This window comes from Trichogramma pretiosum, unplaced genomic scaffold, assembly GCF_000599845.2.
Source record: "Trichogramma pretiosum strain Unisexual culture from Peru unplaced genomic scaffold, Tpre_2.0 scaffold49, whole genome shotgun sequence".
NCBI lineage: Eukaryota > Metazoa > Arthropoda > Insecta > Hymenoptera > Trichogrammatidae > Trichogramma > Trichogramma pretiosum.
In genome coordinates, this window is record NW_019640811.1 from 911,462 (window position 1) to 929,179 (window position 17,718).

General features: G+C 42.8%; 1 protein-coding gene across 4 annotated transcripts in view; it reads left to right on the top strand.

Moving 5' to 3' along the window:
• LOC106655832 (pleckstrin homology domain-containing family G member 5-like) overlaps window positions 1-17,718 on the top strand; it is a 115,955-nt gene that overhangs the window by 38,455 nt on the left and 59,782 nt on the right. Inside the window, exon 1 of one of the 4 annotated variants that reach the window (XM_023461075.1) lies at window positions 10,734-11,150. The exons of the other annotated variants lie outside the window; for them this stretch is intronic. Coding sequence (XP_023316843.1) covers window positions 11,106-11,150 — 45 coding nt within the window. The 5' untranslated portion in view covers window positions 10,734-11,105. Of the gene's footprint in view, window positions 1-10,733; window positions 11,151-17,718 lie in introns of those variants that run through there. 4 annotated transcript variants of the gene reach the window in all.

Consider the following 17,718-nt stretch of genomic DNA (forward strand, 5'->3'; position numbering starts at 1 on the left):
CAATGTACAACAGGTAAATACTTGATTGAAAATACACAAGATGATATATACGTAGATGCCTTAGCGAGCGAGAAAACACACACTTTTCGCGCGATTTCCATTCATATATGCGTATAATCAATGCTGAATCGTCGTTAAAATGTAATGGAGAAAATCCAACGCCGCGTTATACATATAATAGTGCGTTTATAAAATGCGGAAAAATGAAAACAGACGAGTTTCCCTGCGGGCCTTTATACGAGCGAGCGACCGTGTAACATAAACCGTATACATAGCGGCAGACAACATATTTCACGCGCATCGCGTGGCTGATTTTTTTTTTTTTTTTTTTTATTTTCATTCATCCAACACGTGCCTTAATTGCAGCTCGAATTCTGCATTATATACAGCTTTCTGCCACGTGTATATATTTTACATGCAGCAGATGGGAGGGGGGGCCAGGGCGCGAGTGTGCGTTACAACGTGTATATATTATTGTAGGCGATAACGCGCGCGCTGTGCCGCTTGCGAGCCGTCGTCGTTGTTGTTTTATCACGCGTTCAACGCGTGCAATTAATTGTTTTTATTTATTGTTTAACGAGCGATGTGCAGCAGCAGCAGCAGCAGCAGCGGTGGTGGTGGTGGCTATCAGTTTTGACACACATTTTTGCGCGACTGTATACATAATTAATAATTATGCCGACAAAAAAAAAGAAGAAGAAATGACTCGATTGTCGCGGTGATAATCGAGAGTCCGTTGATTAATAACGTTATAAAATCTTGGGATTGTGCTGATCGCACACGTGCTGTACGTACGCTAATACACGCTCGAGGCGGGACGTACATACAATATGTATATAGTTGCCCGCGTACAATGCGAATCAGCGCAGCATTCACTCAGCAAAATGCCACGAGTACATCTCCTACACATATATACGTATATATCTATGTCTGTGCGTGTGTGTGTGCCTTGTATAATACATTTGGAGGCTTCAAGCGCACAGACAGATAGTCAGTAGAGAGTGAGAGAGAGAGAGAGAAATAATACTTCTCGTTAAAATGCAAAGTACGCGGTGTCTCTCTCTCTCTTTCTCTCTCACTCTAGTTCCATCTTTCCCTCACTTTCGGGAATAGAATTTCTGTTTGAGTATATGTATAAATACAATATGTTGCTGCTTTTCATACATTTACGCACACATACGCAGACGCTCGTACTTATAACGCTGCATATACGTGTATATATTTATGCGTGTGTACGATCTGTGTAGGGGGTGAATCTCTCTCTGCGCTCGAGATATGCACGCTGCAACCAAAAGTATATAACGATTGCAGCAGCACCACTACCCACCGACGGTAGATAGTGACTTTGAAGTGTTTGCCTCTCGATATATGTATTTGCTGCCGATCGATATACACACATCGATATATACATAATGCAGGTCGTACGTATGTATGTATGTACGTGATGTGCGTCCGCTGTGTCGCAGCGACGATCTCTGCGTATATACGTTATAAACACATTATCATGGGTTTAAAGGCAATTCGCGCAGAGCTCGGCGACGGTATACAGGGTACACAGCAGCAGCTCGCAATTTTTGCTGAAAATTACGTCAATCGGCTTGGGTATTACGGAGAGGAGATATTTAAACAGCTGATGAATTTGAACTGCGATACGTTATATACGCGCGATTGTATGCCGAGGATATTACCATATCTAAATAACGCGCGCGCGCGACAAGCCGTGTATACGCGCGACACGATCGCGCTGCGGCTTATATCGTATGTAGAGCTGCGTCGACACGTTCGTTACACGTTGGTATTTATTTTGTATATCCTCGAAATGTAAAAAATATTCGCAATTTTTGCATTTTTGACAGAAAAAGGAACGAAGAGAAAATAATAATACCACGAAGGTAGATTCGTGTAAATATTATTACCGAGAAACACAATAAATAAATATACACACACGTATACACACACGACAACGGCCTGTGCGGTTATAAGGGCGACCTCCCCCGATCGATGCCCGAGAGAAATCGATCGAATATTTATATATATTCGTGCCTATATGTGCCTCTTTCTACTCGTCTCGGATACGAGACGTACCGAGTTTTTCCTTTTTTTTTTTCTTTTCGTGCATGTGTACACGAGGTCGGTGCCGTAAGCGATACACCGCACATATACCCATATACCCAACGCGATAATGACCGAGATTATACAGCGGCGCGGGGACGAGCGTAATTTGCCCCGTTTTAAAGAACGAGAATGAAAAAAAGAAAAAACAATATAACGCACAGTGATTGGCCATCTGTGCTTTTTTGTGTGCTCGACGTACATAATATAATATAATACGCGCTAAATTCATATAAGTGGCCGAGGTGGCGGGAGGGTAATTAGTTTATTAGTCGCGAATAGCATCGCATTACGATGGTATGATATACTTTATCGCGCGAGGAAAATTCGGGTCGCTCTCCTAGAGCGGCGGGCAAAAACTTCATCAAGATCGATCCGACTTTTCCTTCGTCGTGCCGACCGTATATATACATACGTTGCGGCCTATAACCGTTTCCCTTTCGAGACGCGACGCCCGACGCGATCCGGAGCGCGAGCTAGTGCGCGCGGGCGGGCGTGATAATTGCATTCAAAGTGGCGTGGTCGTGTGTATATATAGAAAGCGTCGCTTTTTCTTCTTCTTCTTCTTCCTCTACTTACTTCTAGTTTTTCTTCTAAACGACGGGCTGGGCGATGGTATTAAATGCATTGATTACGTGTCGGGAGTAATGAGAAAAATTTTTTCCGACCCTTTGTATATATACACAGAGAGAAGCCGCAGAGCTTCGAAATAAACCGAATGCCGGTCTTGATTTATTTTTATTTTTTGTACTCTCGTCAATTTTTACATCACAACGTATTTAAGCTCTACCTCCTTTTTTTTGCTATCAAATCCGGATTCCGACTCTGTTGGAAAAGAGTTAACTTTTGACCGAGCGAGCTCGCGCTTATGTGCCAGAGACGGATTTACAGAGAAAAAAAATTCATCCCTCCGACTGTCTGTCTGTCTCTCTCTCTCTCTCTCTTGCCCAGCTGTTTCTCAGCTGACTGGTCCAAACGTGCATCCATCCGAATAATAGATTGCGAAATCTCAGCGGCTCTCTTTAGCTGGCCGATATCCTCTCATATATAGGTCTATAGTCTACTCTGCGTATACGTGTATGCGCGGGTAAGAAGTTGCCTCCTCGCGTCGATTCCAAAGTTCTCTCTCTCTCTTTCTCGGATAGTGAGAAAGTCGTAAATCCTTCGGCAGATATAGCCCAAGTTCTTTGCCTTTTGTTCAAACTGATATGCTGGTATTAAACGTATAAAAGGTCGTTTGTCATGAGGATTTTTAACTGCATCTCTTGCGTATAACGTTATAATACGGACACCCCCATCTAGTCAAGATCATTATCGGCGTCCTCTTATTATTGCCTATTGTACGTAAATTTATTGCAATTATAAAACGGCTTCGATAATTTATGTCTGCTCGTGGTAAACCGATTCTCGCGATATATCTATTTTTCCTCCTCGTCCGCCCCCTACTTCTGTATCTCTCTTTATCTCGTTTCGAGCTTTATTTTACTTTTCAATTTCAAAAAGTTACTTCCTCCGCGCGGGTTTACAAGACGGTGTGTGTATACGCGTGTGCTTTACAATACAATCGGAGATTTGTATTGCACCAACAATTCTTCCTTTGAGTTGAAATTTGAATAGCTCTCTCTCTCGCGCGCGCGCGCGTGCAGTTATACGTTTGTATACGAATGAAAGAATATTTTTCAAATAAGCATTCGTTGGGTTTTATTTTTTTACAAAGTTGGCTTTTGGGTTTCAATTTTCCTCGTGCTTCAAAACTATATATGTTGTTTGTAAATAAAAAGAATGAGGTTCCAGTGAAATTGTAAAATTCAATGTATATCTGCTGGCAGGGCTTTTTTACATATTTTTTTTTGTGCGCTACCCGTGATATAGAGCTACGGATCTCTCTCGTCTTAGCATTTGAAAGAGGTGGATTTTCATACCCGTGGAGATTCGATCTTATAACGAAATCAATATTAGGCAAAGCCCGCCGTGGCCTCGATCAATTTCGTAATTAAAAAATTTCCTCGTCGCGCATTTCAGAAAATGAATTTTTATTTTCCACGTAATATGAGCAGCCGCGGCTCTCCGGCGTTCGAGCAAGAAGCCCAGGCTCGCACACGTAACTATACTTTTATTTAGTTTTTCTGTCAACTCAGCGAAATGAACTGCGCGACTCAAAAGCTTTTCAGATTGTGTGGTCGCGGCGCAGAAAATGATTAAATTTTTTTCGTACTAGCTCGCTCGCCCCGCATACGAAAAAAAAAACGTGTATGCTCGTGGTGCACTTATTTCAAGATTTTCAAAATTAAATGTATGAATGATATTTTTTTGGTTCGAGTTTTCGCTGAGCTTCGTACAAAAATTACATTTCTAGGGGGCGAAAAAAAAAAGAAGAAATCGTCGTAACGTTACTGCGCCGAGTTAACTCGATTTTACCGAGTAGACATGCAAACCCAAGTGCTCGATATAAAAGCAAATCAATTTTTACGACATTTGGCTCATTAGCAAGTTCGACATTCGGCTGGCGAAAAGAGAACAGAAAATTACCGAAATGGAAAGTCGAATCTCGAAGAATTGGCAGAGCTCGCGGCATTGTCTTTTTTATTCATCGATCGCAGCTACTTTTCTCCGCAACTGGAGCTTACATGCGTATTTTTACATAGATACAAAGACACGAGCGCGCGTCTTGTTCATAAAAAAAAACAGTTCATCGCTCTACGCTTTGCAAAAAAAAAAAAAACAATCGAAACATACCCTCGCACATCCTTGTCTAGAAACGTCATTCGGTCGAGCCAATCATTCATTCTCGAAATTTGATTTGCGCAAAAACAAGCGGCATACGTCATACACGCGGTCATCGCGTGTGCCGTGTGTTATAGATGTTTGCCGGGGTATAATTTACAGGTACGGTTGTACCACGCTCTAAACGCCATTCGTTGTAACTACAATTAGCCGAAGTAGAGAATGGGAGTGAAAAAAAAAAGAAAAAAAGAAGAAAGCACATCGTAAAGCTCTAGAATTTGCAATGTTGTACGAGCACCCTTTAACATTCGTGCTGTTTTTTTTTTATTTTCACCTAGCGTGCGAGTAATTACCACTCGGTCGGTTTTTTTTTTGCTCTCCATGCACGTCCGCGCGCGTTCATGTATTTATCCAACTTTATTGTTGCGTTTTTCGATGGAAAATCGTGTGTGTGCGTTGAGCAAATAACACTCTGATAATCGTGTGTTATTTTTATCATTATTAATTTTTTTTTTTCGACGCCATTTAGTCAGGGTATGAGGAAGATACTCCGAACCCTTGGACCTTTGTCGGCGAAAAATTTTCTCTTTCGCGTGCGTGCAAACGTATACCAAATCGAGCCATACGTACACAACACTCGGTGTATGATATACGGCCTAAATACTCGTTGTTCGATGAAGCGACAGATCGTTCATGGTGCGCGCGCCCGTGAACTTTGTTTGTATACAGCACAGAGCTCGAAAAATGTTTGATTAATTACGCAAAATCGTCGCTCGAACCTATATGTACAATCGTCACCTCGGCCTTGAAATAATACAATATCTTATCGAGTTTGCACTGTACAATAAATATACTTGATATCGAGCTTCGAACGATCGCTTCCAAAAACTGACGAGACGAAAACGAGCCAACGAATTCACGGAGTCGTTGCACGTACGAAAAGCGATGTATCTAAAGTAAAAAAAAAAGAAGAAGAAGAGAGAAGGAGAAAAAGTAACGTCATTCAAACTCGAGGATGGTAGTAGCTCTTGTACTTTTAATCCCACGCGCCGCTCGCTATACATGCTAAACGACAATGGAACTTCATTAAAGCTCATCGCGCTGATGTATCGCGCGCGCATCGCTACACATCCTTAATGCGCATGTTTTTATACGCGTGTATCTGTATGTAGCGGCGCGCGACGTAATTTATTCCTCGTCCGAAAAATGTATACAATACACAGGATAGCGGTACAGTGGCGGTATACGTAGTCGAACATGAACTGCGTGAAAAATTTCGCCTCGCGAAGCTCTAATTTAATGCGAGCTTTCTATGCCACGTACACGCGATCGTTTCACCTATGGTTCGAAGAATAATGCCAAAATTGAAAACAACGAATAAAGAAACAAATACGATCGCGATTAATTTGATCGACTTGCCATTCACCGGTGCTTTTTCGAGCCTCTTGAATGAACTCATTTAGGCTTGATTCTGATTGAATTTACGAATTCAGGCGCGCGCAACTTTAGACTGCTGGCTGAAAAACCAATTGTGGCCTTTATCGCGAGTGCGCGGGGTGCATCACGTGCATTTTCAGCTGATTCGCATCGATCCGAAAGGGGTTGAAATAGAATTCTTCACTTTTTTCTCTTTCTCTACACATTGCGAGCATGTAGCCGCACTCGAGTATAAAAAAAAAAAAATATTTATCATCGATAAGTTAAATACGAGGACGTAATCCGCGTTGAATCGGGTTCGATAAATCGATCCTCTCTCTCTCTCTCCGGGGTTGTATTCTCGCAATTGTAGCCTACATACGAAGTAAATAACCCACCTCTACCTCCACTTCCTCTCCCTTGGAAAATGGCAGATTAATCGTATTCTATTTTTACAAAAACGATTTAGTTTCGCCTGCGCCTTTTTATACATGCGCCTCCGGGGCAGGTATATATAATACGGAAAGTACGCAGCGCAGTTACATAGCAGTAGCAGCAGCAGTAGTACATAAAATACTCGACGAGCTCGGGGGGTTAGTGGTAACGGTAATGCGTTGGGCGAAATCGTCGGTTACACGTGCGCCTCGTTGAGCGAAACGTACTCTAGTTCACGAATTGTCGTCGTCGTCGTCGTCGTAGTGGTTGTTGGCGCGCACAATGACGCATGCGAACGCACACAATACACGTGCCGTCGGTCGCGGGGAAAATAATCGGAACTACGCTTCGCGTAGCAAGTATTATGTATCGCAAATATAGTTGTGTGTCGCGACCGAGTCTTGAAGCTCGCGAGCTTGCAGCAAAATGCGCGCGTGGCATACGCGCGTCTCTTTTGTGTCCGCATCGGCGTGCACGTAGCGTTTAAAACGCGAAGAGATGAACAATTCTGTTTTTTTCTTTTTCTCTCTTTTTTTTTTTTTTTTTTGCTATCGATGTACGCGCGTGGTATTGGATTTTGCTTTTATTTTTATTCTCTCTCTCTGTCTCGCTCGCGTATACGTAGTCGAGAGAGAAGGACACGGAGAAGAGAGAATCGACGTTATCATCTCGAGAAGCTTAACACGTGCGAGCGTAATAATAATTCATATAAAAGCATTTAATGAACGGGCGATTAAATATTCAGTCGATTCGAAAAAAAACGAATTATCGCGACTGCAGCTGCTGCTGCCAACGACGACGACGACGACGAGTTGATAATCGAATGAATATTTTAAGTTCGAACAAATAGCAGCAGCAGCAGCCGAGCTGTATGTGCAATATTTTGACTGCGGCAGGCAGAGTTAACACTTGGGTCTCGCGCGTGGGTGCACACAAACACAGAGGGAGAGAGTGAGTGAGAAAAAAAGAAAGAAAGTGATTAATGTCGGTTCTTTTTAAATACTTGACACAATTAAGAGACTCTCTGACAAATATTTGCCCGTATAATACGCCCAGCGCGACGCATACGTCATAATATACACTCCCTCGCATGCACACACACACACACATCATTGCAAAAACTTTTCTTTTCACGCGTATGCCCCTTCACGTGCTTAAATTTTCGAGTTTAGCGCTTAATACGCGCGCTGCACTGCACATGCATAGAAAAAAGGGGTTGGAGAGGGGACCTTCAGGCGAGGGGGTAAAATTGTCACCGCGACACGTATAGCCCATTTTAGCATTTTTGCGCTTCGCTCGGAAGCAAAAAGAAAAAAGGTACAAAAAAAAAGGCGACAAAAAAAGGCTCTCGACTTGAGTAACGAGAATAAACTGCCGCTCAACCGCTGCTTTATATTTGCCACGACGGCACGCGGGGGCCGAGCCGAGGAAATAAAATACAGCCCACGTGCTTCATTTATTTATTTATTTATTTTTTTTACTCGTGTCTGGGGCAGTAGGCGCGCAAGCAGATCAGCGTTAGCCGTATGCAACAACGATGTATAAAAAGTCATCCATATCTAATTTCGTGCCTGCGCCACCGTCCCTACACGTACGCAAACAGAGATAATGATAGAGTCGCGCGAAATTTAATTATTCATCATCGCATGAGCTGCGGGGGCGGTGGTGTGCGCGCATAGCGAAATGTAAAGCTCGCGTCGAATTGTCCTAGTCGCACACTCACACAAACACGCATAAAGGCGCGTCAGGATCGCACGAATTTTGTCGTTATGTGTATAATATTATGCGCTCGCTCGAAACTTTGTCGCCCGGTGCCAGTATACTGCAAAAGCACGAGCCTTTTGCACGTGTAGTGCGCTGCTGCGCATGCAATTTTATACAGCGCTCGGCGAGTATACACACAAGAGGATTCGCGCGACTTTTCTTTCGAGCGAGGGAAAAGTTTCCCAAGTTTCGTACTCGTGTGTATACGACTTATATACACGGACACACACACACACACATACACGCGAGTGGCAGAAGAGCCACGATTGATAAAAGAGCTCGCGAGCTCAATGGGAGGCTGCTGCTGCTGCTGCTGCTGCTGCTGCTTCCTGTGCTTGCGCACGCGGGCCGCCGTCGTCGTCGTTGCTTACCGTGTGACAAACGTACCTATATGTATGCATGTGGGCCGCGCGCGGTACTGAAGATTTCCTTTGACTCTCCGCATTCCGCCTCTGCGCGCAAACACACCCACACACATAATACATCGTATATATACACGTAAGAGATCTAGACTTCGAGTGTCCTTATTTCGGTCTTTCTTCTCCAAGGGGGAGTGAGAGAGAGACCCCGCGAGGAGAATAACTTCGTACCTTAAGCCATTTTCCTATAATACTGATCCATTCAACTGCGATGCTGATGCTGCTGCGCTCTCGGGCCAAGCACCGTGTCTCGTCTCTTCTGCGGGTACTGCATTAATGCGAGCCGTACGCGGAAAGTTTATCGCGCTTACATACGCTGGAAATTCGCGAAAGCCATTTTGGGCGATGATTCGTCTAACGAGTAGCTTAAATCGAGTCTCTATGTGCTACATACCACCACCGCACACGTATCGTGCATACGCAAACGCATAACGTAAGAGGTTATTATATATCAAATCTATCCGATGTGTGTGTTTTCTCGCTCGCAAATGCATCTATATGTAAAAGCGACTTGGCGTTCGTTGCAATAATTCGAACCATTTGTCTCTCTCTTTTTTTTCCACCTCTCTACCCGCCTGGATGCACCACGCAGCCAAGATCATTATGCGAAGATAATTTAACGACGCATTCGCGAGACATATAATAATAATAATTGGCGTGCTGCTATACAAGAGGAGTAATGGTCTTTTAACTCCCTGCGATCTGTCGTCGTCCTCTCTCTCACACAGACACGCACTCGCTCGAGAGCTCCACTCCCCCGCGAGCGAGCGAGCGAGCGCGGGGATATAATATTATATCCGAATCAATCATCGTCGTCGTGATCGTCGCCACCGCCACGGCCTGCCGTTGTCGTTGCCGTCGTCGTCGCATCTCTCCTCTACATTATTATACTTGATCCACAAGAGGCTTATTCTAGAGCAATGAGGTTACATATATATACGCGGGCTAGAGTACACTATCGATCTTGGCCTGCCGCCGCCGCTGCCGCCGCTGCTGCTGCTGCTGTTGTCGTTGGTGGTAGTGGTAGTAGTGGTAGTATACGTCGGGCCTATAGCCTTCACTAGCCTTGACCTACAAAAGTTTATCGCACGTCGACAGAGAGAAAAAGAAGAGACAAGGAGAGAGAGAAGAGAAGAGGAGAGGAAGGACTATACTGCACACGCTCGATCGCGTCGCTCGACCGTGCTCGGATTGTTAAGTATATAAGGACGACGACGGCGACAACGACGAAGGAAGAAGAAAGAAGACGGAGAAGTGGAAGAAAAAAATCTCGAGTCGATAGTTCAACGAGTCCTGCCCTGTATACACAACAGAGCCAACACGTGTGCGCGCGTGTGTGATGTCAATTATCAATCGGTCCTGCGCCATTACAGCCGCATACATAGGACTCGGTCGTACAACAACGCCTGCGCATCCCCTTGCCGCGAACAGCGATCACCGAGCGCATCATCGTGATAATCATCGAATGAGTTAGATCAAACAGCCGAAAGTGTGGACGGCCGGCGCAGGGGCTCGCCGGAGTCCACCTCCGGGGCTAGCAGCAGCGGTGGACTCGCCGAGAGCAGCAACAACGCCGCGGCCGCATCGTCGTCGGCGTCGTCGGCGAAACAATTATCCCCCTCGGCGACAACACCGACTGGGGGCAGCGGCGGCGGCGGCGGCGGTGCCTCGTCCTTTCGCAAGCGGGCCAGTCTACGAAATCTCGTCAGGCGTCTCAGCGGCAGCGGCAGCACGAGCTCGGCCTCGGGTGGCAGCCGCTCGTCCCAATCGTCCACGGGCAACACGGTGTCCTGCAGCAGCAGCGGCGGTGGTGGTGGTGGCGGTGGCGGAGGTGGCGGCGGTCCTGCAGCCTCCTCGTCCTCGGCGGAGCAGGTCGATCATCTGCTGCACGGTCATGGAGCGGCGGCGGCGGCTGCTTCCACCTCCTCGCCGGGTGGCTCGAGTCGCAGGACCAGCCGAGAGCTCAGTCCCAGTCAGGAGCAAGTCACGCACCAGCAGCTGTACGAGCAGCTGCAGCTGGGACCACCCGGAGGAGGACCGAGCCCCAAGGATGTGCAGGGCGGACAGGATTGGCGACGGCTAGTCGGCAGCATCAGGCGCAAGGTGCGCAGGAAGACGCCGCAGAGCAGCACGGGCAGCATCAGCGAGCAGCATCACGGCTCGCACGAGATCTGCGGAAGCGGCGGCGGCGGCAGCAGCAGCACGAAGAATCAGGATGACTTTCTCAAGGCCACCATGAGGATATTCCTCGTTGTCTCGCCGCCCATGGGACGCGTTCAGGTACTTTGCACAATGACAATAATACGTTTGAATTATCATATCCACTGGAAAATACTTCGTTTCAATTTGAAGGAGAAAATCCAATTGAATGCACATTTTTGTACTCAAATTCGAGCATGAAGTACTAAGAATACTTTTTCAGCGTTTCTATACCTTCAAATTGCTACTTAATTCGTCAGCCGTGACTTTTTCTAGTGTATAATTAGCCACTTATCGTCTATATCTTTGCCTTAAATTAACCATTTATCCTTTATATTTTTACCTTTAATTACTCAGGTAGAAATGTCCAATATTTTATGGATCGTTTTTGCGAAAAATTTTCTTATTTTAGCGACCCGTTTTTCGACTATACTAATATTCATGAAAAGCTGTGATAAGAATAAGAATAACAGAAGCGAATTCGGGTTCCGCCTTATGTACAATCACTTTTACTTTGTCACTTGCAGATTTGCAGATAAAGATATTCGCCATCTAGTGGTGGAGGCTTGAAGTAATATCATCAATAATTCGAAAACTGGTCTAAATTTTTTCAAAAAATAAAATTGTCACTATCAGGTCATCTAAAACGTGCTTTATATTTTTAATATATCGCGACAAAAATCGCAAAAACAAACCAACTAATGGCTCTGTACTTTGGAAAATTTCACATGTCAATTTTTTAGTCATCAGGCCATTATTCGCGTAGAGCATTTCTGCCGGGATACTTCCACTATTTTTTCTCAAAAAGTACGTAAGATTTAAAAAGTATTTTCCATAACTTTAATGGAAAATATTTAACAAAGGGATAATTGAAAGATTTGTAAAAATGATCCAAAAGATCCTTTTAAAAATATCTCATAATAATAACATGTATCTCGCTACCTTTTTAGGACGGCAGCGATGAAAGATTTTAATTGCTAATCCGGCAAATTAGTCCCTATAAATTTATTCGCTCTCTCCTTTGCGCGTTGATGGTTGCTCATCCAGGAGGATGTATAGCAGTAGTGTGTGCGCATAGAGCAGAGAAAGAGCGAGAGAGCAAAAGCGCGTGGAAGCAAGGCCAAAGCTTCAATGTGCCCGTCTCTTTTTCCTGAGCTATCTCTTTATTATTCATCGGCTCTAGCCTTTCTCTATCTTTCTCTGTCTTCTTCAGTAAAATTTTAAGGCTTCGCTCTATCCCTCTCTCTATTTTTTTTTAGTGTAAGAATGAAAGACAAAGACCGTATAGCTATACGTTCTATCGCGCGTATCCCATATAATATTGCAGACGAGTACAAAGATTGAGTGATTTTATTATTTTTTTTTCTTTTTCACCAACAATTCTATAGAATTAATTTGCCCATCGATCGTATTTTCTTAGGCTTCCAGTGCCTTTTTTTTCTTTGGGGGGCACTCGTGTAGCAGCGCGAATAATTGATAATACACAACGTTTAATAATTCGCACGAATAACTCGAGCTTTCGTCCGTAAATCGTACCCGGGGCTCTCTCTCTCTTTTGAACCATTTCGGCTTCTGCTGCTACTGCTGCTGCTGCTCAAAGTGCCCAACCACAGCCGTCGCCGCCACAGCACAGCTAAGCGAAGTCCCCGACTTCGTTTTTGCCTATATACATAAGTACCTCCCCTCCCGGCGGCGCAGGTCGACGCGTTTCCACCGCGAACATTTGATTATAAAGCGAGGAAATTAAATAAGTACGATAAGCAATGAAATGGTCGACGAGAGGGTGTGCAGGGCGCAGGAGAACAAAAAGATAATAACCATTTATACGCATCCGCGCGCGAGTAGGAACTTGACGGATGAGCGTGAAAAGCTCGCGATTATACCGTTCTACCAGTGCGCGGTTCGTAATAGATAGATTTATATACGTGCGCGAGGAATGTGGGTCACGCGCGCATACAGATATAGGATACATTACCGCGAATACGATAACTTTATTAGACACTCGAGAGATCTGTAAAAAAGTGAAACGAACTTTATAAACCTTCTCTCATCTTGGCCCCCGCGACGATTTATTTCTCGCTCGAGCCCGCGCACACGCGAAGGCATCGATGTTATATGGACACCGTATAGATATTATATAGACCACCATATACCGCCTTGCCGCCGCCGCCGCCTCATGAGGCCGATGATGGATGGCTTCATCAATCATCGGACAATGAAAAATACATCGATTTTTCGAAGGGGCGACTCGCAGCAGTTCAACCGAGCGCGAGCTTTTTCTTTTACTTGCTATTTTTTTTTTTTTTTTTTTTTTTNTTTTTTTTTTTTTTTTTTTTTTTTTTCAAGGCAGAAAAAAAGCTCGCAGCTTCGCCTGCCCCAACAGCTTTCCGGTTTGATAATTGTATAATCGATACACGAAAAAAAGAGGCAAGAAGGAAAGGCTCCGTTTCGTCGGCCCGCGTGTGAGATATCGTATGTACTGAAGTGGGGTCGAAAAAAAAAAAATAAAATAAAATAAAATGAAATACCTATACGCGTGCAACGATGCGTGTGCGTACAGCGGCAATTCATCATTATTATATTCGCTCGTCCTCGTGCGGCGCGCGAGAAGCTTATAATTCAATTAGTACACATATATAATATATTGCATTACGCGCGTGCACGCAATGAATCATGTCACTATTTATGCGCACTCTCTTCTCTCTTCTGTGTTACCCCCCGTGCGTGATATATTCATAAAGTAAGACCTGCCAGAATTAGTATCCATTACGCTAACTGCAGTTTGATTAAGCTTCGCGTCGTAGTTACTGCTGCTGCTGCTGCTGCTGATTAATACGCAGTATGGCATGGCGCGTATAGGAAAGAGTAAAAAATGAAAAGCTTCGAATCGGCCGTACGTACGTACGTACGGGTCGTTTTGTGCATTGTACGAGATCCGTGTGTGTATGTAGGAACGTCGCGCAATCAGTGCCACGGCGCACGCGGAGCGCAAAGCGACTGACCTACATAAAAATTCGACGGTAATCACGATTATACACAATGTGTACGCGCGGCACGGATAGCTGCTGCTGCGCCGCGTTTGTTTGAGTGCGACACTGAGGATAATGAATTTTATATAGCTGCCAGTCGTCGTCGTCGTCGTAGTCGCATATACGTATGAGATGACAGCTGCGAATGATTGTGTCGTCGTCGTCGTCGTCGACGTCGTCCTTCTCGTGTAACCGGGTGCGCGCGCTCCTGAAAAGTTGGGGAAAATTGTTCGAGCAATTAAGGAAGAAACATATTTTTGATATCCTTGAAAACTTATCAATTTGATCCACGTTGGTGTATATATATATGTATGGATAACAATTGCTCGCAACGATCCAAGTTTCTCGCGCTAATCTTCTTCGAGCTTTATAAGTGCGAGTATAAAAGTATATAAGAGTAATTCGAAGTTTCGAGGATTGCCCGCGCGGGAGAGCTTGCACACGGGTGGCGGCTTGTTTGAACTGTGTATAAAAGGACGAAAAGGATCGGCACGGTAGAACATTGGTTATTGTTCTTGGAAGTCATAGGAAACTAGAAAAATGAGTTGACTATTTTTTAGATTTTAATGTACTTGAAATTTTTTCATATTTTTAAGATATATTTATCATAGTGATTTTTCTATGAGAATGTAATGAATATCTACTATTATTTATTCATTATTCCATTTCTAGAAAAAATTCTAAATAATATGACAATTTTCAGTCTTATAACAAGTAGCTATCGGTACAGAATTTTTTTTTTTTGAGCCACACAGGGCTATATACGGCTATTATAAAAATACAAAATATCAACGGATAAATCTGTGTCTTAATCGTAAACAATACGAACATAAACAATCTTGATATCGTCTATTCATAGATGAGCAACAGTTTAGTTTGAATGTTGTCGTTCCCGATGAAACGAGCCATAATACCAAAAGAAAAGTTTTACTCATTCAATTTCTGTGAAACTAAATAGAAGAATCCATCATTTAATTTCGACACCAATATGGATAAAAGTGAGAAGAATCCCGTGGAAGTGATCTCGAAAAATGATTTAAATAAACACGACATTGTTATTTCAGACGACAATCGAAAATATTACGCATGCGATCTTTGCGAGAAAAAATTTGGACGAAAATGGATTTTGTTTCAGCATCGAAAGATAGTACACGAAGGTCGGAAAGATTACGCGTGCGACAAATGTGAGAAGAAATTTGGACAAAAACCGCATTTGCTTCTCCACCAAAGAACAGTCCACGAAAGTCGTAAAGATTACGCGTGCGACAAATGTGAGAAGAAATTCGGACAAAAATCAGATTTGCTCATCCATCAAAATGCAGTTCACGATCGTCGTAAAGATTTCAAATGTGACAAGTGCGAGAAGAAATATACACAAAAACCGAATTTGCTTGTACACCAAAGAACAGTACACGAGGGTCGCAAAGATTACGCATGCGACAAATGTGAGAAGAAATTCGGACAAAAATCAGATTTGCTCATCCATCAAAATGTAGTTCACGATCGTCGTAAAGATTTCAAATGTGACAAATGCGAAAAGAAATTTGGACAAAAACCACATTTGCTCTCACACCAAAAGACAATGCATGAAGGTCGTAAAAATCACGCATGCGACAAGTGTGAGAAGAAATTTACACAAAAACAGAGTTTGCTTTACCACCAAACGACAGTACACGGAAGTCACAAAGATTTCGCATGTGATCTTTGCGAGAAAAAATTTGGAGATAAACATCATATGCTTCTCCACCAAAAGACAATCCATGAAACTCGGAGAGATTTCGCATGTGACCAGCGTGAGAAGAATTTTAGAGAAAAATCGAAATCATTCAGACACCAAATGGCAGTCTACGATGGCCAAAAAAATTTCTCATGCAACAAGTGCGGAGAAAAATTTGAACAAAAAACGGATTGGTTTAGGCACCAAAGGACAGTACATGAAAATTGCATGGATCACTCGTATGTAAAGGAATTGACACAAAAACTGTATTCGTTGATGGCCCACAAACGCCTCACAGATTTCGCGTGCGACAAATGCGAGAAGAAATTTGGGCTTAGATTCAGTTTGACCAGACACCGAGAAAAAGTACATAAAGATTGTTAAGAAATAAACGCATTGATTGAATCTCGTACTTGGATTCGCTTCATCTAGTTAATTCATGAATATTTAATTTAGAAATATTTTCCTTCGGAGTATCATTTGATACAATTTTCTAATGTGACCAAGCAAACGTACATGTATCGTTATTTACGTTATTTTTGTACTTATTTTATGTACTTGAGAATTCTACGCATATATTTAATCACCAGTAAACAGTTTTCATAAAAAATTTCTTGAACTAACTATATTTTAAATCAATACGTATTAAAAGTTAAATTGATCACGCATTTTTCTAGTTTACAATATAATCCTAACCAAAGTTACTACTAAACATAAAAAAAAATTTAGTTGAAATAAAAATCCTATAATTTCAAAAATATGAGACTGAGAGAGAGGAAAAAAAGATGCAAAAATAGGGTGAGATGGATATTCAATCATTTATAATCTGTCTAGAATTAGAAAAGTAGACAATAGGTAAATTTTAATAGTAAAAAACTCATGCAAAAATTTCGATGAATGAGATAAAAGTTATCGCGCATCAGATTCGTGCTCGCCTCTATACGTTTCAATTAACTCTTTAAGTTTCTTTTTTTGCCCTACTCAGGCACTGTATACGTGGCCGGTGCAGCTTTTTTTTTTCATGAATATAAAATGTACTCACCGAAGCGGGTGGGTGAGCCGAGGAATTTACAACACCTGCGAACCGCTTTAACAGAAAATTTCGTGCGAGATGTGTTTTTTTTATGGTATACGTTCAGGTTGTATTACACGCGCGTACGAGTTTCGAGAGTAGTGTATTAATTTTTGGATCCTTGCCAAGTTACGTAGAAAATGAGATGGAGCGAGAAAGAGAGAGAGACTCTTCTCGCTTTTCCTTACACAATTTTTTTTTTCACGTTCTTTCGACTCCGAGTTCTTTTCAATTTTACAAAACTTGCGCGCGCGTAGTTCCATTGTTGACAAGAGCGCCAAAAATCCATCTAACCGCGCGAGAAAATACTACTAGTGGCAACATTTGTTGCTAAAGCTGAGCGAAATATGGTTATATGTTTATTTATTCATATATTTCGTACTATAAAATCAGAAAGATTTAAATGCGATTCTGAAGACTTAGGAATAAAGAAGAACCACAATATTAATCAATGACATATCAAATTGTCTAATTTATAACAGTTTGAAATACTTTATTTAACAAAAATTTAATAATATTTTCGAATTATCCAAATACATATGGGTAAGGCTCAGAACTTTTTAAATAAACCTGCGCTCGTATGTCACCGATCTTGACGCGCTTTTGGTATGTTATAGTACATAGTAAAAAGGCCCCAAAAACAAAATTTGAGACCCCCTCCCCCCTCCTACCCCCCACTTCCGGTATAAACGTCCATTTTCGATCTCTATTTTTTCTGAGGACATCAAGTAATTAAAAAATCTGAAAAAATTCATAAAAATACTTTTCAACAATCCAAACAACCTTGAATTTTTTCAGATTTTTCGAGTGCTTCAGGCCTTCAGAAAAAAT